The sequence below is a fragment of the Salmo salar genome, chromosome 29 (assembly GCF_965601325.2).
Source record: "Salmo salar chromosome 29, fSalSal1, whole genome shotgun sequence".
In the NCBI taxonomy this organism is placed as follows: domain Eukaryota; kingdom Metazoa; phylum Chordata; class Actinopteri; order Salmoniformes; family Salmonidae; genus Salmo; species Salmo salar.
Genome location: NC_138319.1, coordinates 20814595 through 20837101, shown reverse-complemented (window position 1 = coordinate 20837101; position 22507 = coordinate 20814595). Strand labels below are relative to the sequence as shown.

Below are 22507 nucleotides of genomic sequence, written 5' to 3'. Positions count from 1 at the left end.
GAAAGTATTCAGACCCCTTGACCTTTCCACATTTTGTGACCTTATGGCCTTATTCTATAATTCATTCAATTGTTTTTTTCCTCATCAACCTACACACAATACCCCAAGATGACAAAGATAAAACTGGTTTTTAGAAATGTTGGCTAATTTATATATTTTTTTTAATGAAATATCACATTTACAGTACCAGTCAAAAGTTTGGACACACCTACTCATTCAAGGGTTTTTCTTTATTTTGTACTATTTTCTACATTGTAGAATAATAGTGAAGACGTAAAAACGTCGACCCTTACATCTCAATTGGGTTGAGGTCGGGTGATTGTGGAGGCCAAGACATCTGATGCCGCACCATCACTCTCCTTCTTGGTCAAATAGTCCATACACAGCCAGGAGGTGTGTTTTGGGTCATTGTCCTGTTGAAATGCAAATGATAGACCCACTAAGCGCAAACCAGATGGGATGGCGTATCTCTGCAGAATGCTTTGGTAGCCATGCTGGTTAAGCGTGGCTTGAATTCTAAATAAATCACAGATAGAGTCAACAGCAAAGCACACCCACACCATCACACCTCCTCCATGCTTCACGGTGGGAACCACACATGCAGAGATCACCCGTTCACCTACTCTGCATCTCACAAAGACACGGCGGTTGGAACCAAACATCTCAGATTTGGACTCATCAGACCAAAGGACAGATTTCCACCGATCTAATGCCCATTGCTCGTGTTTCTTGGCCCAAGCAAATCTCTTCTTCTTATTGGTGTCCTTTAGTAGTGTTTTTTTTGCAGCAATTCGACCATGAAAGCCTGATTCACGCAGTCTCCTCTGAAAAGTTGATGTTGAGATGTGTCTGTTACTTGAACTCTATGAAGCATTTATTTGGGCTGTAATTTCTGAGGCTGGTACTGTAACTCTAATGAACTTATCCTCTGCAGCAGAAGTAACTCTGGGTCTTCCTTTCCTGTGGCGGTCCTCATGAGAGCGTTTCATCATAGTGCTTGATGGTTTTTGTGACTGCACTTGAAGAAACTTTCAAAGTTCTTGACATTTTCCAGATTGACTGACCTTCATGTCTTAAAGTAATGATGGACTGTCATTTCTCTTTGCTTATTTGAGCTGTTCTTGCCATAATATGGAGTTGGTATTTTACCAAATAGAGCTATCGTCTGTATACCACCTCTTCCTTGTCACAACACAACTGATTGGCTCAAATTCATTAAGAAAATTAACTTTGAACAAGGCACACCTGTTAATTGAAATGCATTCCAGGTGACTACCTTATGGAGCTGGTTGAGAGAATACCAAGAGTGTGCAAAGCTGTAAACACTTTTTAGTTTACTACATGATTCCATATGTGTTATTTCATAGTTTTGATGTCTTCACTAATATTCCATAATGTAGAAAATAGTAAAAATTTAAAAAAGCGTTGAATGAGTAGGTGTGTCCAAACCTTTGACTGGTACTGTACATAAGTATTCAGACCCTTTACTCAGTACTTTGTTGAAGCACCTTTGGCAGTGATTACAGCCTCGAGTCTTCTTGGGTATGACACTACAAGCTTGGTACACCTGTATTTGCGGAGTTTCTCCCATTCTTCTATGCAGATCCTCTCAAGCTCTGTCAGGTTGGATGGGGAGCGTCGCTGCACAGCTATTTTCAGGTCTCTCCAGAGATGTTCGATCGGGTTCAAGTCTGGGCCCTGGCTGGGCCACTCAAAGACATTCAGAGACTTGTCCTGAAGCCACACCTGCATTGTCTTGGCTGTGTGCTTAGGGTCATTGTCCTGTTGGAAGGTGAACCTTCACCCCAGTCTGAAGTCCTCAGTGCTCTGGAGCAGGTTTTCATCAAGGATCTCTCTGTACTTTGCTCCGTTCATCTTTCCCTTGATCCTGATTAGTCTCCCAGTCCCTGCCACTGAAAAACATCCCCACAGCATGATGCTGCCACCACCATGCTTCACCGTAGGGATGGTGCCAGGTTTCCTCCAGACATGACGCTTGGCATTCAGGCCAAAGAGTTCAATCTTGGTTTCATCAGACCAGAGATTCTTGTTTCTGATGGTCTAAGAGTCCTTTAGGTGCCTTTTGGCAAACTCCAAGTGGGCTGTCATGTGCCTTTTAGTGAGGAATGGCTTCCGTCTTGCCACTCTACCATAAAGGCCTGATTGGTGGAGTGCTGCAGAGATGGTTGTCCTTCTGGAAGGTTCTCCCATCTCCACAGAGGAACTCTAGAGCTCTGTCAGAGTGACCATCGGGTTCTTGGTCACCCTCCTGACCAAGGCCCTTCTCCCCCGATTGCCCAGTTTGTTCGGGCCGCCAGCTCAAGTAAGTCTTTGTAGTTCCAAAATTACGGACAATTCCAACCAATTGGCTTGGTTTTTGCTCTGACAACTGTGGGACCTTTTCCAAATCATGTCCGATCAATTAATGGTACCACTGGTGGACTCCAATGAAGTTGTAAAAACATCTCAAGGATGATCAATGGAAACAGGATTCATCTGAGCTCAATTTCGAGTCTTTTTTATTCCAGAAACCTGTTTTCGCTTTGTCATTATGGGGTATTTGGTATTTTATTAGGATCCCCATTAGCTGTTGCAAAAGCAGTGTGTAGGTTGATGAGGGAAAAAAAATATTTAATACATTTTAGATTAAGGCTGTACTGTAACAAAATGTGGAAAAAGTCAAGGGGTCTGAATACCTGGGTTAGGATAAGGTAATCCTTCTAACCCCCCCCCTTAAAAGATTTAGATGCACTATTGTAAAGTGGTTGTTCCACTGGATATTATAGGTGAATGCACCAATTTGTAAGTCGCTCTGGATAAGAGCGTCTGCTAAATGACTAAAATGTAAAAATGTAAAAATGTGAATACTTTCTGAATGCACTGTAAGTCTAATAAAATAATAAAATGTTATGTAGTGGCTTTGCTGGCATGCATCTAAAAAAATTGGTTGAGTTTGCCCCACCAAGATTTACATGCTAAAATCGCCACTGTTCATGAACCACACCTGTGTGGAAGCACCTGCTTTCAATATATACTGAACAAAAATGTAAACGCAAAATGCAACAATTTCAACGATTTTACTGAGTTACAGTTCATACAGTATAAGGAACTCAGTTAATTGAAATTAATAAATGATGCTCTAATCTATGGATTTCACATCACTGGGCAGGGGCCCAGCCAATCAGAATGAGTTTTCCCCACAAAAGGGCTTTATTACAGACAGAAATATAATTAACTGTCCCGGGTGGCTTGGTCTCAGACGATCCCGCAGGTTAAGCAGCTGGACGTGGAGGTTCTGAGCTGGCGTAGTTACACATGGTCTGCAGTTGTGAGGCCAGTTGGACATACTGCCAAATTCTCTAAAAAGACATTGGAGGTGGCTTATTGTAGAGAAATGAACATTCAATTCTCTGGCAACAGCTCTGGTGAACATTCATGAAGTCAGCATGTCAATTGCACACTCCCTCAAAACTTCTGTGGCATTGTGCTGTGTGACAAAACAGCACATTTTAGTGGCATTTTGTCCCCAGCACAAGGTGCAACTGTGTAATGATCATGCTGTTTAATCAGCTTCTTGATATGCCAAACCTGTCAGGTGAATGGATTATCTTGGCAAAGTGTTAAATGCTCACTAACAGGGATGTAAACAAATTTGTGCACAAAACAAGAAAAATAAGCTTTTTGTTCATATGGAACAGTATTGGGATATTTTATTTCAGCTCATGAAACATGGGACCAACACTTTATATGTTGTGTTTATATTTTTGTTCAGTATACTTTGTGTACCTCATTTACTCAAGTGTTTCAGTTATTTTGACAGTTACCTGGCTTATAGGCCATGTGGCTTATATTTTGTCTAAAAGAGGACAGAGAGGATAACGTAACTGATCAAAAGACAAGCACAATATCTTAAACATTTTTTTTTTAATGTTTAATAATCACATCACTAATTAACAATTAATCACTAAACACTTCTTTCAAACCAAAAATGTAAATTCAAAATGAATGAAAAACAAAAAACAAATTCTGCAAATGACAAATTCTGCGAACACATTCCATTTTGTTTCTGCATGCTCTTAAATAGGTGTTTTCTATGAGTACACTTGCACGTTGGGTGTGCGCTAGCGGTAGAAGCAGATCTATGGAGCTCATTGTAGCATTACTGGAGAGCTCTAAGTAACACAAGCCAAACCTGACAGCTACTGTTAGTCTTACATAAGGGTGTGTTAGGGCGCGGACGTCTCCATGACACTCCAGGACAGAGTGTGTGTTTGTGTGTGTGCGTGCGTGTAGGGCAACAATATTCCTAAATGACAGATATGACTTGACTTCTAATCCCACTTCCTGCTTTAACAGGAAGCCCTGCACCACAATGGCATGTTATACAGTGCAATTCTACACATTAGTTTCAATCCCTTCCATGTTACACGTATCTTGTTTTCAAATCAACGCAAGAAGGTGACTGTATCCTACAATGTCAAAATCACATCTGAAGGTCTACCTGTAAATAAGAGTATTTTCATCTCTTAAGACTGGGGTTGTGGGGATGGACAAAGGTTATGTGAAAGCTAACAAAACTCTTACAATTTGTGAAAGAAACACTGTTCAATAGACAGCAATCCACAAACTGGACCAGACCTCATTATGCCTCCCATGCGTATAACCCATCAAAACACTCCCCACTGACCCAACCACCATGTCGCTATGGGAACACAAGATAAATACAAATACAAAAGTGTTGCATCTATAGAACGTTATATCTCAATAACATTCTTTTACTTCAGCAGCCCTTTTCTTGGAAAAAAGGCAGACTTGCTCAATAACAATAATGAATCTCCTTACCATTAAAACTGTTAAAGATATATTAACATAAAAGCTGTACTTAACATCCTTATTACCATCATTGTTGTTTTCATATCGTTTTTTTTCCCTTTCCTGTGGCGAAAGTGTATAAAACAGTAAAATATCTATTTATATACAACCGTGTGCAATCTCAGAGAGAACATACCAGTAAGTGTGGTAAGTCAGGATCAGGGGTAATATTGAAATTTTACCATCAGATGAGGATTGTGGCACCGGAGGCGATACTACGATCCACCTCAGCAGCCGTTCCTCTTACAACAATCACTGCTGGCCTACAAAACCGCTCAAATATCAATATCTACAAACCTCTCCAATTTTAAAATAACATCTTGTTGATAACAATAAAATGTATTGACCATTTTCTTAAAACATTTAAATGGACTTTAAATGGACTTTTATTGGCTCTGGGTATTAGGCCTATTCCACACATCTCAATAGATTGTGGTTAATTTAATTTAAAAACGTTATTACAACCTCTTAAACAATATTTCATGGATATCCTAGGAACAAAATGGGAGGAAATCAGTGTGTGGAGAGATACCTTTCATCAAATACACATTACCATCACAGTGGTGGCTTTAATATATTCAAGCATTTAAGGTCTTTTTAAAAGTTTCCATATCTCTGATTTAAGAGGATTTTAAAGTAGGCCTACATCTTGATGTGAATTAGGGGGGTGGGATCATTCCTCAAAAAGAGTACCTGGTGTACTGTCCTTATTGTGAGCTCGACACATTTAAAAAAACATGACAAACTTATAGCTGAATTATATAATATACCAAACTGCAATAGAATTTAGAATCAAATTGACAGCCCCCAATTTTCTTCCTGCCCACTGTTAAAAAAAAAAAGATACAACACTGACTATTTGCCCCCAAGGACAAATATACTGAACCACAACACTGCAAGTAATAATGCACATAGGCTTTCTGCTCTGGACATGATATTACCTGGCCATGCACTAAAAAGGCAATTGGAGGCAATTGTTGGATACATTGCTACAAGTAAAATAAGCCACATTGAATGTTCCACTGCCAACAGCCTGACAAAAACCAAGTCCTTCAGCAGAACCTCTAATAATGTTCCAACAAGTCCTTCAGCAAGTCCTCTTATAACTGTCAATAACACTTTACCAGAACCCTCAGAAAACAGCTGAAATGGGACAACAAGCAGGACTGGTCACAAAATACGATTATTCTAAATCCTAATCAAACTACCGTGCCACCATGCGGTTTCATTTTCAACTATGACATTCTGTCTGTCTGTGTCACTCCAGGGACAAGGGTCCATCAGCTCGAGCTTCCAGCCCGAGTCCCATCCTAGTTTCAGGTAAGCAGGACAGGAGGCACGTACAGTACAAGACACATCGCTCCACCAACCTCCAAGACACTTTCCCTCACATTATTCATCTTAACATTCTATTACTCTCTTGAACTTTCCTAGACAGCACTGTTCTGACACGTTGTCTTAACACAGTGAAGGGGACACATCGTTACGTCACTACGCCTCAGTGTTCGCTGTCTCCCTTTTTACCCGTCTTCGTCTCCCTCGTCACACCCGACATGCTTCCTCAGTCTCAAAGCCCTAAACGGAGTCGCATCTTCATGACTGTGTGCCTTTGTTTCGAGTAAAGAATATGTGTGTGTATTCAAGAGGCGTTCTGAGCCCTGTTGGTAAAGAGACCATCCACCGTATTGCTTACACGAGAAATAAAACGAAAGAAGAAAACAATGAAACAAACCTTAAAACTAAGCTGATGAGGAAAATAAACTAATGTAAAAGTAAACAGAACAGAACACCACAGCTCATTGTTACAGTACTATTCAATCAAACACACCGTTTAAAGAGAGTTAAATAGCCTACTGTTCAAGTACAGTCTACTAGTTTACTAATATTTTGTGAGTGCGCTTTAAAAAAAAATGTTTTAACCCTTGGACAGTGAAAAAGAGGGGTCTGGACTCTGGGTACATGGATATGAGAGAGGAGGGAGGTGAGGCAGTGAGTGAGTCGATGGTTGGTAAATAGTGAGTAAATGAATCAATGGTTATTGGGAACACACCACAGCCCTACATGTTCACGAGTAAAAGGGCTCTACACACATATTAGTCTGCGTACATAACCCACAGGGGAGTCTAGGAGGGTTTCCCATTGGGGGGTGTCTATGTGAACCAAACAGATGTGTTCAGGGCTGGCGATGCCTGGTAGATTACTCTCACTAAAACGGCACTAGGACGTACTGTAATACTGGATAAGACTGATTTTTGCTACTGTACGCTGCAACTGCCATGTTATGCTCTTGGAGAGGTGAGGAAACATGAATTAGACGTCACAGTTAACATGGCAAGCCTCCGTTACCCCTCCCAATGCTATCCCAACCTGCTTGAAGCTTGGTCTACTGTATGTACAATGTCAGCTCATCCAATGGGAACACAGGACAGCGGTAGGTAGGTAAGCGCAGGTTTAGGCGTAGTAAGAGAATGATACATGAGTGAGGTGTTTGGATGTGGGATTGAGGGTGATGACCTGAGTCCTGCTAGCGTGCCGTTGCTCCCCTGTCCCAGCGGGGGGAGGAGGGAGGGGGCAGCCAGCAGAAGTCAGGGAGTCGTTGAGAGAGAGACGCTGCATTGTGGGTGTGAGGGGCTGTCTCCCGGGGCTGGCCAGGTTATGATGTCGGTGCCGTGGTCCGTGCGAGAGCAGGAGTTCTCGCGGAAGTTGAGCTTGAAAGACTCAATCTGCAGCAGGAAGTGTGGAAATGGGACAGAAAGAATGGGAAAGAGGAGAGAAGGAGAGAGAGAGGAGTGGGGGACATAGGAGATGTGGAGGGGGTTAAGATGAAGAGGGTAGAGGGATAGCACAAAGAAGAATTAGAAGCCTGTAAAATAAGAAGTCAAAGGTAATGGGGTGGTCAGGGACATGTAAATCACAAAATAAATATGAAAGTCTCAAAGTCATTTAGATAAGAGACCATCTCTGCTTCTTTTGTATCCAAACTTGCCCTTTCATAAGGCCCCTCTCCAGACCAGACAATCATAAAGCATATTTGGGTTGAAAACTGGGGGATCATGGGGACAGACAGTATTTGGGAGGCCTCATATCAGCTCACATCAAGGGATAGGAGTCTGAGAGAATGAGGAGGAGTGGGACGCAGCCCTAGTGGAGAGAGGACAGGCAGGGGACTGTTCGGGTTGGACGGCACACTTACTTGTCTCAGGGATGCGCGAGTCAAAGCCCTGGGGGTCATGGATGCCCTGGCTTCCACAGGGGGCACAGTCCTTCAGCCCATTCTCCTGGGTGGGGCTGCCTGCCTGCCCTGGCACCTTGGCCGGGGCATCACTGGAGGGTGCCCCATTTTCCTCCACCATCTCCTGGGCTCCCTCAGCCTAAAAATGCATACAGTAGCAGGGTGTCAATTGGGTGGGTGGGGGGGGGGGGGGGGGGGATTGCAATAGAATGGAAAAAGGGGTTGCAGTGTGTGTACAGTAGGATAGATGGGATATTAACTACAAGAGTACTCAAACAAAACATGGTAGGCGTTGAGGATGTCTTCAATCATAGAAGCTAAAACAGGACCAGTGGTCTGACGGTATCAAATATTGTGGAAAATAAAGAGCTATATTTACTCAAACATATTAGATGAGAGCTAGCTTTGGATGTGGAATATATTCTTCAGCTATATTTAATCATCTGAGTTGTTTTAATAATAATAATAATTATAGTTATCTTTAGACAGGGGCTTATGTGTCCGGTAGCTCTGGGTACATAAAACAGGTGTCTCTATTTTACAAAAAGACGACAAGGGAAGGGATAAATGACAAAATCCAGGGGAAGATAGATGGTTTGGTAAACGTGTGTGTGTTTCAACACCACACTACACATCACCCACACCATTAAACCCTGGGTTTTATCACCATTTTCATTCAAAAGAAATGTGCATACCTAAACCATAGAGAGCAACAAAATAAATATGTTAACACGGATTGTGCAAGTGTTGTGTGTACTGCTTGTGCAAGCTGAAAGGTACTGTATGTGCAGGTATATTATAACATCTCTGAAATAGTCATATAGTATGTGTCCAAAGAATGTGATTGAGGACCAACTGAGAACATGTCAATATGTGTATGTGTGTTCATCATCAACTGTGTACAGTATGCATTGCATGCAGAAATATCAATATTCATTTACAGTGCCAGAGGAGATGAACGGTGCATCCATGGAGATGCTGGTCATGTGACTGATAAGATGGACTTCATTCTTTGAGTGTTGTTATGAACACAGTGAGGAAAGAGCACAAACATGGATAAACTCAATGCTATTTTCTCTCTCTCTCTCTCTCTCTCTCTCTCTCTCTCTCTCTCTCTCTCCAGTTGAGAGGCCTTGTGGAGGGCTCTGTCCTTACTTATTTTGTTGATTCTTTCCTTGGTCTTTTCTTAAAATGTTTATTTTCTATGGTGGAGGGCTAACTGTTAGTTTAGTTTTTCAAAGTGAAGGAAGAAGTTTAGGTTCCTGGGGTTTGAACGGTGTGGTGTACGCGATGGCTTCGCAGCCTAGCGCGGAGACGCTGTCATTACGCCATGGATTCAGGTGTGTTCCTGAGATTGGAGTTAAGTTGGAGGAGGTTCTGCTCGCTGTCGGCGAACAGGTAGGAGCTGAATTTATACATTCCGCATTCCACAGAATGAACAAAGCTGTGGTTGTGTTCATGAAAAGAGTACATTTGCTGGGTAGGCTGATTGCTAGTGGAATATTTGTAAGGGATGTGTTGATGCCGATTTCTCCTCTTTCGACTCCTTCGACTAGGGTGGTAGTTGCGAATCTGCCTCCGTTTATTACGGATGATCAAATCCGGAAAGAGATCGGTTTGGTAAGTTTGCTTGCAGTTTTCTTGTACTGTCTGCAGGTGTTCAGGCAGATCCTGTTAAACATGTTGTTTCGTTCGGAGGCAACTGTTCATGCATCTGAATAACAATGAGCAACAGTTAAATGTACATTTTAAAGTGAGGCACGGGGAGGTGCTCTACACAGGGTTTGCCAGCACCTATAGTCTACGGTGCTTTGAGTGTGGGGATTAATAAGAGCCTTGCGTGCCCACATAAAGGCCGTAGACAAGGTGAGGGTACAAGCGAAGTCAATGTGCAGTGGGCCATGAGACGCAGGCAGCAGAGGCTGGGCCTAGTCATGCTATAGATGGTGCTGTAACTGAGACTGGGTCTAGTCAGGTTATAGATGGTGGTGTAGATGAGGCTGGGTCTAGTCATGCTATAGATGGTGCTGTAGCTGAGGCTGGGTCTAGTCAGGTTATAGATGGTGGTGTAGATGAGGCTGGGTCTAGTCATGCTATAGATGGTGGTGTAACTGAGGCTGGGTCTAGTCATGTTATAGATGGTGGTGTAGCTGAGGCTGGGTCTAGTCATGCTATAGATGGTGGTGTAACTGAGGCTGGGTCTAGTCATGTTATAGATGGTGGTGTAGCTGAGGCTGGTCTAGTCATGCTATAGATGGTGGTGTAGCTGAGGCTGGGTCTAGTCATGCTATAGATGGTGGTGTAGCTGAGGCTGGGTCTAGTCATGCTATAGATGGTGCTGTAACTGAGGCTGGGTCTAGTCATGCTATAGATGGTGCTGTAACTGAGGCTGGGTCTAGTCATGCTATAGATGGTGCTGTAACTGAGGCTGGGTCTAGTCATGCTATAGATGATGGTGTAGCAGAGGCTGGGTCTAGTCATGCTATAGATGGTGGTGTAGCTGAGACTGGGTCTAGTCATGCTATAGATGGTGCTGTAACTGAGGCTGGGTCTAGTCATGCTATAGATGGTGCTGTAACTGAGGCTGGGTCTAGTCATGCTATAGATGGTGGTGTAGATGAGGCTGGGTCTAGTCATGCTATAGATGGTGGTGTAGCTGAGGCTGGGTCTAGTCATGCTATAGATGGTGGTGTAGCTGAGGCTGGGTCTAGTCATGCTATAGATGGTGGTGTAGCTGAGACTGGGTCTAGTCATGCTATAGATGGTGGTGTAGCTGAGACTGGGTCTAGTCATGCTATAGATGGTGCTGTAACTGAGGCTGGGTCTAGTCATGCTATAGATGGTGCTGTAACTGAGGCTGGGTCTAGTCATGCTATAGATGGTGGTGTAGATGAGGCTGGGTCTAGTCATGCTATAGATGGTGGTGTAGCTGAGGCTGGGTCTAGTCATGCTATAGATGGTGGTGTAGCTGAGGCTGGGTCTAGTCATGCTATAGATGGTGGTGTAGATGAGGCTGGGTCTAGTCATGCTATAGATGGTGGTGTAGCTGAGGCTGGGTCTAGTCAGGTTATAGATGGTGGTGTAGCTGAGGCTGGGTCTAGTCATGCTATAGATGGTGGTGTAGCTGAGGCTGGTCTAGTCATGCTATAGATGGTGGTGTAGATGAGGCTGGGTCTAGTCATGCTATAGATGGTGCTGTAACTGGGACTGGGTCTAGACATGCTATAGATGGTGGTGTAGCTGAGGCTGGGTCTAGTCAGGTTATAGATGGTGGTGTAGATGAGGCTGGTCTAGTCATGCTATAGATGGTGGTGTAGCTGAGACTGGGTCTAGACATGCTATAGATGGTGCTGTAACTGAGGCTGGGTCTAGTCATGCTATAGATGGTGCTGTAACTGAGGCTGGGTCTAGTCATGCTATAGATGGTGGTGTAGCTGAGGCTGGGTCTAGTCATGCTATAGATGGTGGTGTAGCTGAGGCTGGGTCTAGTCATGCTATAGATGGTGCTGTAGCTGAGGCTGGGTCTAGACATGCTATAGATGGTGCTGTAACTGAGGCTGGGTCTAGTCATGCTATAGATGGTGCTGTAACTGAGGCTGGGTCTAGTCATGCTATAGATGGTGCTGTAGCTGAGGCTGGTCTAGTCATGCTATAGATGGTGGTGTAGCTGAGGCTGGGTCTAGACATGCTATAGATGGTGGTGTAGCTGAGGCTGGGTCTAGTCATGCTATACATGGTGGTGTAGCTGAGGCTGGGTCTAGTCATGCTATAGATGGTGGTGTAGCTGAGGCTGGGTCTAGTCATGCTATAGATGGTGCTGTAGCTGAGGCTGGGTCTAGTCATGCTATACATGGTGGTGTAGCTGAGGCTGGGTCTAGTCAGGTTATAGATGGTGCTGTAGCTGAGGCTGGGTCTAGTCATGCTATAGATGGTGCTGTAGGTGAAGCTGGGTCTAGTCCTGCTATAGATGGTGGTGTAGCTGAGGCTGGGTCTAGTCATGCTATAGATGGTGGTGTAGCTGAGGCTGGGTCTAGTCAGGTTATAGATGGTGGTGTAGATGAGGCTGGTCTAGTCATGCTATAGATGGTGCTGTAACTGAGACTGGGTCTAGTCATGCTATAGATGGTGCTGTAGGTGAAGCTGGGTCTAGTCCTGCTATAGATGGTGGTGTAGCTGAGGCTGGGTCTAGTCATGCTATAGATGGTGCTGTAACTGAGGCTGGGTCTAGTCATGCTATAGATGGTGGTGTAGCTGAGGCTGGGTCTAGTCATGCTATAGATGGTGGTGTAGATGAGGCTGGGTCTAGTCATGCTATAGATGGTGGTGTAGATGAGGCTGGGTCTAGTCAGGTTATAGATGGTGGTGTAGATGAGGCTGGGTCTAGTCAGGTTATAGATGGTGCTGTAACTGAGGCTGGGTCTAGTCATGCTATAGATGGTGGTGTAGCTGAGGCTGGGTCTAGTCATGCTATAGATGGTGCTGTAACTGAGGCTGGGTCTAGTCATGCTATAGATGGTGCTGTAACTGAGGCTGGGTCTAGTCATGCTATAGATGGTGCTGTAACTGAGACTGGGTCTAGACATGCTATAGATGGTGGTGTAGCTGAGGCTGGGTTTAGTCAGGTTATAGATGGTGGTGTAGCTGAGGCTGGTCTAGTCATGCTATAGATGGTGGTGTAACTGAGGCTGGGTCTAGTCATGCTATAGATGGTGCTGTAACTGAGACTGGGTCTAGTCATGCTATAGATGGTGCTGTAACTGAGACTGGGTCTAGTCATGCTATAGATGGTGCTGTAACTGAGGCTGGGTCTAGTCATGCTATAGATGGTGGTGTAGCTGAGGCTGGGTCTAGTCATGCTATAGATGGTGCTGTAACTGAGACTGGGTCTAGACATGCTATAGATGGTGGTGTAGATGAGGCTGGGTCTAGTCATGCTATAGATGGTGGTGTAGCTGAGGCTGGGTCTAGTCATGCTATAGATGGTGGTGTAGCTGAGGCTGGGCCTATTCAGGTTATGCTAGTGGATGAGGAGAGTATAGTGGGGAAGGGCAGGGGGCTAGAGGGGACGGAGGAGGGTGTCCAGTGGAAAATCAAAAAGGTGGAGAAGAAAGGAGGTGGGAGGGGAGAGGCTGGTGTGGTCAAAGGCACTAAGGAACCTTTGCCTGGTGCTGGGTGGGAGGCCCCAGCTAGAGAGAAAGGGCAGGTGGTCAGGATGGGAGATGGAGATGAAGAGGAGGAAGGTGAGTCTGAGGACGAGGTCGCTTTCTTTTCAGACTCCTCCTCAATGGGTCCAGAGCTGACAGTCAGTCAGGCAGAGGGATCAAAGTACAAGGTTAGGGAACGAACATAGACAGGGCTCTAACTCCTCTAGCTCCACAATGAAATAGGGTGCAGGCCAGGCAGCAGGCTGTTAGCCAGCCTGCCAGCTTAGTGGAGTCTGCCACTAGCACAGTCAGTGTAGTCAGCTCAGCTATCCCCATTGAGACCGTGTCTTTGCCTCGACCTTGGTTGGGCAAAACTAAACATGGCGATGTTCGCCTTAGCAATCTCACTAGAATAAAGACCTCCTCCATTCTTGCCATTATTGAAAGAGATTGTGATACCTCACATCTCAAAATAGGGCTACTTAATGTTAGATCCCTCACTTCCAAGGCAGTTATAGTCAATGAACTAATCACTGATCATAATCTTGATGTGATTGGCCTGTCTGAAACATGGCTTAAGCCTGATGAATTTACTGTGTTAAATGAGGCCTCACCTCCTGGTTACACTAGTGACCATATCCCCCGTGCATCCCGCAAAGGCGGAGGTGTTGCTAACATTTACGATAGCAAATTTCAATTTGCAAAAAAACAACGACGTTTTTGTCTTTTGAGCTTCTAGTCATGAAATCTATGCAGCCTACTCAGTCACTTTTTATAGCTACTGTTTACAGGCCTCCAGGTCCATATACAGCGTTCCTCACTGAGTTCCCTGAGTTCCTATCGGACATTGTAGTCACAGCAGATAATATTCAAATTTTTGGTGACTTTAATATTCACATGGAAAAGTCCACAGACCCACTCCAAAAGGCTTTCGGAGCCATCATCAACTCAGTGGGTTTTGTCCAACATGTCTCTGGACCTACTCACTGCCACAGTCATACTCTGGACCTAGTTTTGTCCCGTGGAATAAATGTTGTGGATCTTAATGTTTTTCCTCATAATCCTGGACTATCGGACCACCATTTTATTACATTTGCAATCGCAACAAATAATCTGCTCAGACCCCAACCAAGGAGCATCAAAAGTCGTGCTATAAATTCTCAGACAACACAAAGATTCCTCGATGCCCTTCCAGACTCCCTCTGCCTACCCAAGGACATCAGAGGACAAAAATCAGTTAACCACCTAACTGAGGAACTCAATTTAACCTTGCGCAATACCCCAGATGCAGCTGTACCCCTAAAAACTAAAAACATTTGTCATAAGAAACTAGCTCCCTGGTATACAGAAAATACACGAGCTCTGAAGCAAGCTTCCAGAAAATTGTAACGGAAATGGCGCCACACCAAACTGGAAGTCTTCCGACTAGCTTGGAAAGACAGTATCGTGCAGTATCGAAGAGCCCTCACTGCTGCTCGATCATCCTATTTTTCCAACTTAATTGAGGAAAATAAGAACAATCCGAAATGTCTTTTTGATACTGTCACAAAGCTAACTAAAAAGCAGCATTCCCCAAGAGAGGATGGCTTTCACTTCAGCAGTAATAAATTCATGAACTTCTTTGAGGAAAGGATCATGATCATTAGAAAGCAAATTACGGACTCCTCTTTAAATCAGCGTATTCCTCCAAAGCTCCGTTGTCCTGAGTCTGCACAACTCTGCCAGGACCTAGGATTAAGGGAGACACTAAAGTGTTTTAGTACTATATCTCTTGACACAATGATGAAAATAATCATGGCCTCTAAACCTTCAAGCTGCATACTGGACCCTATTCCAACTACTGAAAGAGCTGCTTCCTGTGCTTGGCCCTCCTATGTTGAACATAATAAACGGCTCTCTATCCACCGGATGTGTACCAAAATCACTAAAAGTGGCAGTAATAAAGCCTCTCTTGAAAAAGCCAAACCTTGACCCAGAAAATATAAAAAACTATCGGCCTATATCGAATCTTCCATTCCTCTCAAAAATTTTAGAAAAAGCTGTTGCGCAGCAACTCACTGCCTTCCCGAAGACAAACAATGTATACGAAACGCTTCAGTTTGGGTTTAGACCCCATCATAGCACTGAGATTGCACTTGTGAAGGTGGTAAATTACCTTTTAATGGTGTCAGACCGAGGCTCTGCATCTGTCCTCGTGCTCCTAGATCTTAGTGCTGCTTTTGATACCATCGATCACCACATTCTTTTGGAGAGATTGGAAACCCAAATTGGTCTACACGGACAAGTTCTGGCCTGGTTTAGATCTTATCTGTCGGAAAGATATCAGTTTGTCTCTGTGAATGGTTTGTCCTCTGACAAATCAACTGTAAATTTCAGTGTTCCTCAAGGTTCTGTTTTAGGACCACTATTGTTTTCACTATATATTTTACCTCTTGGGAATGTCATTCGAAAACATCATGTTCAATTTCACTGCTATGCGGATGACACACAGCTGTACATTTCAATAAAACATGGTGAAGCCCCAAAATTGCCCTCGCTAGAAGCCTGTGTTTCAGACATAAGGAAGTGGATGGCTGAAAACATTCTAGTTTTAAACTCGGACAAAACAGAGATGCTTGTTCTAGGTCCCAAGAAACAAAGAGATCTTCTGTTAAATCTGACAATTAATCTTGATGGTTGTACAGTCGTCTCAAATAAAACTGTGAAGGACCTCGGCGTTACTCTGGACCCTGATCTCTCTTTTGAAGAACATATCAAGACTGTTTAAAGGACAGCTTTTTTCCATCTACGTAACATTGCAAAAATCAGAAACTTTGTCCAAAAATGATGCAGAAAAATGTATCCATGCTTTTGTTACTTCTAGGTTGGACTACTGCAATGCTCTACTTTCCGGCTACCCGGATAAAGCACTAAATAAACTTCAGTTACTGCTAAATACGGCTGCTAGAATCCTGACTAGAACCAAATAATTTGATCATATTACTGCAGTGCTAGCCTCCCTACACTGGTTTCCTGTTAAGCCAAGGGCTGATTTCAAGGTTTTACTGCTAACCTACAAAGCATTACATTGGCTTGCTCCTACCCATCTTTCCGATTTGGTCCTGCCGTACATACCTACACGTACGCTACGGTCACAAGACGCAGGCCCCCGAATTGTCCCTAGAATTTCTAAGCAAACAGCTGGAGGCAGGGCTTTCTCCTATAGAGCTCCATTTTTATGGAATGGTCTTCCTACCCATGTGAGAGATGCAGACCCAGTCCCAACCTTTAAGTCTTTATTGAAGACTCATCTCTTCAGTGGGTCCTATGATTGAGTGTAGTCTGGCCCAGGAGTGTGAAGGTGAACGGAAAGGCTCTGGAGCAACGAACCGCCCTTGCTGTCTCTGCCTGGCCGGTTCCCCTCTCTCCACTGGGATTCTCTGCCTCTAACCCTATTACAGGGGCTGAGTCACTGGCTTATTGGTGTTCTTCCATGCCGTCCCTAGGAGGGGTGCGTCACTTGAGTGGGTCGAGTCACTGACGTGGTCTTCCTGTCTGGGTTGGCGCCCCCCCTTGGGTTGTGCCGTGGCAGAGATCTTTGTGGGCTATACTCGGCCTTGTCTCAGGATGGTAAGTTGGTGGTTGAAGGTATCCCTCTAGTGGTGTGGGGGCTGTGCTTTGGCAAAGTGGGTGGGGTTATATCCTTCCTGTTTGGCCCTGTCCGGGGGTATCATCGGATGGGGCCACAGTGTCTCCTGACCCCTCCTGTCTCAGCCTCCAGTATTTATGCTGCAGTAGTGTATGTGTCGGGGGGCTAGGGTCAGTCTGTTATATCTGGAGTATTTCTCCTGTCTTATCCGGTGTCCTGTGTGAATTTAAGTATTCTCTCTCTAATTCTCTCTTTCTCTCTTTCTTTCTCTCTCTCGGAGGACCTGAGCCCTAGGACCATGCCTCAGGACTAGCTGGCATGATGACTCCTTGCTGTTCCCAGTCCACCTGGCCGTGCTGCTGCTCCAGTTTCAACTGTTCTGCCTGCGGCTATGGAACCCTGACCTGTTCACCGAACGTGCTACCGGTCCCAGACCTGCTGTTTTCAACTCTCTAGAGACAGCAGGAGCGGTAGAGATCCTCTCAATGATCGGCTATGAAAAGCCAACTGACATTTACCCTTGAGGTGCTGACTTGTTGCACCCTCGACAACTACTGTGAATATTATTATTTGACCCTGCTGGTCATTTATGAACATTTGAACATCTTGGCCATGTTCTGTTATAATCTCCACCCAGCACAGCCAGTAGAGGACTGGCCACCCCTCATAGCCTGGTTCCTCTCTAGGTTTCTTCCTAGGTTTTGGCCTTTCTTGGGAGTTTTTCCTAGCCACCGTGCTTCTACACCTGCATTGCTTGCTGTTTGGGATTTTAGGCTGGGTTTCTGTACAGCACTTTGAGATATCAACTGATGTAAGGGCTATATAAATACATTTGATTTGAAATTTGATTTGATAAATAAAATACATTTGATTAGATTTAATGGGATGGTCTCTGCGTGCCTTAGGGTGGACTTTGAGTTCTATAAAATGATAAAAAGTGTGGCGATGTTTCATGAGATATGGTGTGTTGGGGATGCCGTCTGTATAGCTGGGGAAGATGGGTTGGATATGCGGTTGGAGAAGTGGTGAGGTTTTGGTTACTGTGATGTGTGGTGTTGATTTGTATCTTGGGGTAGAGGACAAGGTGAGTACGCAGCACAGGGGACATTTGTTTTTTTGAAGGGGGTGGTGGTGGTGAGGTTTTAATGAAATGAGGATGTATCATTAAATAAAGTCTCTATCTCTATCTAAATCTAAACTGTGGGGAGCGACACTTTCCACAGACAGTATTGTCCACAATGTATTGTAATAACTTACCGTACCTGCGCCATGCTCAATGGCTATCTTCACTAACATGTTTTTCAGAATGCTATCACTGTGGAGATCACATTTCCAAGTTGTTTTCTGGACTATACCATTTGACACAGGCTGAACAACTGATCTGATGCACCAGATGTAATAGACTATACTGGGGACAGGTGTCTGACAGTAAACTGTCAGTAGGAGTATAAAGCAGTCACTCAGTGTGAGAGTCCTTTGTCCAGTGACCTCACCTTGATGTTGCCACCGCCGGGCTCGTGACAGAGGTTGTCCATTGAGCCCACTTTGGACTTAGCCTGATCCTTGTAGTTCACTTTCTGGGACTCGCTCTTCACATCGCCGCCCCCTACAGGACACACACAGTCAGTGGGACAGCATAGACAATACACACTGCACAGGTCCACAGAACAGAGATCAGTTGGTGATAAACTGAGCTATGGACCAATGGTTTGCTTAATTATTATAATCATCTTTGGTAGTCACATTTGAATGGTCTTTAATAACATCTTGAGCATATAATGACAGTAACGTGCTATGGTCAATAAAACACATAGAAACATACACAACACATGCATTACAGTGTACATTCAGTATGGCAACTCAACAGGTCTACCCAAGAGGGCCTTTACCAGGCTTGTGTTTGATGTTGGCCTTGGAGCCACACTTCGATGTCACTTTGCTTAGATCCACCTTCTTGTTGAGTATCTGTACCTGCAAATATACATTAGACCCAGTTACACACACAGAAGAGAAAATGAATGACAACCAGTCAAAGATCCATGACAGCCATCTTCTTCGCCATGCAGTTGAACCTATTCAGCTTTATCATTAGCCATCTGTTCTTGGGAAAACTCATGTACTGCCCCATTTACTAATGTGTCCACCGCATACAGTAGCAGCAAGAGCACAACCAATCAAAGGAGGAAGTCTGCATGGAGAGCCAATCAGAGTTGAGTGTCTGGGCAGGTCAGAGGTCAGACAGGTAAGGGTGGTGTTTGATTGGTGTTGAGTGAGTTAGAAACAGCGACAGGGAGAGTCTAAGCCAGTGTTTCCCAACTCCAGTGTTTCCCAACTGTAGCCCCGGAAAAGCTTGGCAACTAATCTTGTCAACTAATCATCAAGCTCTCAATGAGTTAAATCAGGTGAGTTTATCTGGGGCTACAACAAAAATGTGTGCTGTTGGAGGGACTGGAGTTGGGAAACACTGGTCTAAGCCATGGGCAGTAGCAGGTACTACGGAGGAGGGTTAGCTAGAGATACCATGCTGTCCAAAACCCACATCACACAACAGCCTCTTATTGCCAAGCCCCCCCCCCAAAAAAAAAACGGTGATTAAGAGTGACGTCTTAAAAGCGTTCAGTGGTGTCATTCGGCAGGCGCGATGCTTTCAGGCAGTGACCGTGCCAGTGCCAAAAGGGGGCAGCACTGTATCATTTCCTAGACTAGAACCAAATTTGTCAATGATAGAACCGTGACTCAGACCTTTTGAGGTCTGCAGAAGTTCTTATTTTTTTGTATGAGTGAGGTTCAGCCTGTTCCAGTGGAGTCTTCAGAAGATAACCCCCCCGCCCCGAGCTCTTTAGCGGTCATGACGTGCGGTCGGCTGTGTAGGGTTGGGGGCCATTCAAGCTAAGCCACAATCCGGTACTAACCTTCCCTCCACCAGGAACATGCTTGATATTGTCCTTGGAACCCAAGCGTGAGGTGACGTGGCTGAAGTCCAGCTTTTTGGAGACTATCTGAACCTACAAACACAGCATAGAGCAGGCAGAGAGGAAGAGTAGATTCACTGTGGGGGTTAGGGTTAGAGGGAGGGTCGGGTGAGGGCGGGCTGTGACGAGGAAGGAAGAGAGGAGCGCAGAAGCATCTAGAGGCCACACACAGACGTCTATTGACACACGCATGCGGGTCCCACATCCACACCTGCCCTTTGAAGATGCTCAATTGCTGCGGTATTAAAATAGATTATTGAAACAGGCATGTGAATGTATTATCACGGTGATGGTTTCACCTGTAATGTATTGTATGTTGGTGCTAACGTGTGTTGTTACAGTGATAATTACTAAAACTGTGTCTGACTGCCTCAATTATGATGTTGCTATGCATACTGTATGCCCTTTTAATGGGCTTAAGTGAATGGCTGAAGTTAATGTCGCCGTTTAAAATTCACTTCGGTGATATCCTGCCATATTGACACATTCATACTTGTTGGCACATAGACGGACAATCGCACAGTGACAATACAGTGAGGGAAAAAAGTATTTGACCCCTCTGCAAAACATGACTTAGTACTTGGTGGCAAAACCCTTGTTGGTAATCACAGAGGTCAGACGTTTCTTGTAGTTGGCCACCAGGTTTGCACACATCTCAGGAGGGATTTTGTCCCACTCCTCTTTGCAGATCTTCTCCAAGTCATTAAGGTTTTGAGGCTGACGTTTGGCAACTCGAACCTTCAGCTCCCTCCACAGATTTTCTATGGGATTAAGGTCTGGAGACTGGCTAGGCCACTCCAGGACCTTAATGTGCTGAAATACCCATCCACAACCCATTTTCAATGCCCTGGCTGAGGGAAGGAGGTTCTCACCCAAGATTTGACGGTACATGGCCCCGTCCATCGTCCCTTTGATGTGGTGAAGTTGTCCTGTCCCCTTAGCAGAAAAACACCCCCAAAGCATAATGTTTCCACCTCCATGTTTGACGGTGGGGATGGTGTTCTTGGGGTCATAGGCAGCATTCCTCCTCCTCCAAACACAGCGAGTTGAGTTGATGCCAAAGAGCTCCATTTTGGTCTCATCTGACCACAACACTTTCACCCAGTTGTCCTCTGAATCATTCAGATGTTCATTAGCTAACTTCAGACGGGCATGTATATGTGCTTTCTTGAGCAGGGGGACCTTGCGGGCGCTGCAGGATTTCAGTCCTTCACGGCATAGTGTGTTACCAATTGTTTTCTTGGTGACTATGGTCCCAGCTGCCTTGAGATCATTGACAAGATCCTCCCGTGTAGTTCTGGGCTGATTCCTCACCGTTCTCATGATCATTGCAACTCCATGAGGTGAGATCTTGCATGGAGCCCCAGGCCGAGGGAGATTGACAGTTCTTTTGTGTTTCTTCCATTTGCGAATAATCGCACCAGCTGTTATCACCTTCTCACCAAGCTGCTTGGCGATGGTCTTGTAGCCCATTCCAGCCTTGTGTAGGTCTACAATCTTGTCCCTGACATCCTTGGCGAGCTCTTTGGTCTTGGCCATGCTGGAGAGTTTGGAATCTGATTGATTGCTTCTGTGGGCAGGTGTCTTTTATACAGGTAACAAACTGAGATTAGGAGCACTCCCTTTAAGAGTGTGCTCCTAATCTCAGCTCGTTACCTGTATAAAAGACACCTGGGAGCCAAAAATCTTTCTGATTGAGAGGGGGTCAAATACTTATTTCCCTCATTAAAATGCAAATCAATTTATAACATTTTTGACATGGGTTTTTCTGGATTTCTTTGTTGTTATTCTGTCTCTCACTGTTCAAATAAACCTACCATTAAAATTATAGACAGATCATTTCTTTGTCAGTGGGCAAACATACTGAATCAGCAGGGGATCAAGTACTTTTTGCCCTCACTGTATGACATTGGTACCATGAACCCACAAACCCAGTAGTTAGATTTAGACAGGATAATGACAACATTTCATACAGTCCAGTCCATTAGACATCTTAGTTAGAAATCACTGCTGATGGTTAAGCAAAGGAACCACACATACACAGACAGACAGATACTAGGCAGTAGCAGGCTTAAGCTCAGATCCTTGACAGCCATAGGAGTCCTCTGGGTATCATTATGTTGTGGCAATTAGGGGGATGGAGAGCTTTAGTGGAGGGTGTGACGGAGCAGAACTCAGAAAGTCTCTCCGTCTGGATACTCCGTGCAGTATCCAGACTACAGTGCAGACATATGCTACTGTACAATGACTTATCACAGCCCTCCAGGTTCAGGCCAATTTTAAAACCAGGGATATACAGTATTCGTATTGCTGTCAAGCAACATAGTTAATATGGTCTCCTGGCTCTCTGGGTCTGGCTTTAGCCTTGTGTTACTGTATGAAGTCTTGTGAGGAGAGAGATTGTAGCAAGGCAGTGTGTTAGTATGCTTAGCGCTCTACCACGGATGTGTGCCTCCCCTCCAAGGGTATGCCATCCGATCTGGTATCTCATTGACCATTCTTCCATATCTACTGTAAACAATGACCTAACTAAATGTGTTTGAGGTGAAACCTAAGACGCAACATAAATCAGAACGATTGTATTTCAAACGCATGATTCTCCTTCGGGTGTGGTCCGCTTCCACAAAACCTCACGGTGATGTTGGTAACTCCAGAACTG

General features: G+C 44.6%; 1 protein-coding gene across 9 annotated transcripts in view; it reads right to left on the bottom strand.

The window, feature by feature from the left end:
• Positions 1–3909: 3909 nt before the first annotated feature.
• The window catches only part of LOC106590274 (uncharacterized), a 124182-nt gene continuing 105584 nt past the window's right edge, over positions 3910–22507 (bottom strand). For 6 of the 9 annotated variants that reach the window (XM_014181093.3, XM_014181100.3, XM_014181096.3 and 3 more), the window contains 5 exons: positions 19789–19881; positions 18766–18847; positions 18370–18482; positions 8066–8243; positions 3910–7735 (listed from right to left, as the gene is read on the bottom strand). In XM_014181093.3, coding sequence (XP_014036568.2) covers positions 7728–7735; positions 8066–8243; positions 18370–18482; positions 18766–18847; positions 19789–19881 — 474 coding nt within the window. In that variant the 3' untranslated portion in view covers positions 3910–7727. The remainder of the gene's footprint in view (positions 7736–8065; positions 8244–18369; positions 18483–18765; positions 18848–19788; positions 19882–22507) is intronic. The other 3 variants (XM_014181101.3, XM_045710578.2, XM_014181095.3) reach the window with 2 other exon arrangements.